This window comes from Eimeria mitis, genomic scaffold (genome assembly GCF_000499745.2).
Source record: "Eimeria mitis Houghton genomic scaffold, Emh_scaff3535, whole genome shotgun sequence".
NCBI lineage: Eukaryota > Apicomplexa > Conoidasida > Eucoccidiorida > Eimeriidae > Eimeria > Eimeria mitis.
Window position 1 is genome coordinate 2,466 of NW_013571878.1, and position 453 is coordinate 2,918.

The following is a 453-nucleotide window of genomic DNA, read 5'->3' on the forward strand; positions in this document are numbered from 1 at the left end:
GGTGCAGCAGCAGACAAGTTTTGCTGCTGCAGCAGCAGGCAGCAGAACAGCAGCAACACAACTGCAGCAGATGTGCTGCTGCTGCTGACGCCCGTGCTGCTGCAACTCGTTGAGGCCTCTGCTCAGGCTGCTGCTCTTTTGCCTGCTGCTGCTGCTGCTGCTGCTGCCTTGCTGCAGTTCTTGCTGCAGCAGCAGCAACTCCACTTCACCGGCCTCCAGCGCCAACAGCAGCAGCAGCAGCAGCAGCAACAGCAGCATCAGCTGCAGCAGCAGCAGCAACTGCAGCAGCAGCAGCAGCAACTGCAGCAGCAGCAGCAGCAGCAACCGCAGCAGCAGCAACAACAACTGCAGCAGCAGCAGCAGCAGCAGAAGCAAGCAGACAAGGAGATGGAGCTGCTGCGCTGTGCTGTGAAAGCCCGTAGGATGGCTGTGCGGCTGCTGCTGCTGCTGCTG

The 453-nt window shown here is 60.9% G+C and overlaps 1 protein-coding gene across 1 annotated transcript in view; it reads left to right on the forward strand.

Annotated features, from left to right (window-relative positions):
* The window catches only part of EMH_0066990 (uncharacterized protein), a gene marked incomplete at both ends in the record, with an annotated part of 5,959 nt that overhangs the window by 1,620 nt on the left and 3,886 nt on the right, over positions 1-453 (forward strand). Inside the window, one exon of the mRNA XM_013498573.1 lies at positions 1-429. Within this exon, the coding sequence (XP_013354027.1) occupies positions 1-429 (429 nt within the window). The remainder of the gene's footprint in view (positions 430-453) is intronic.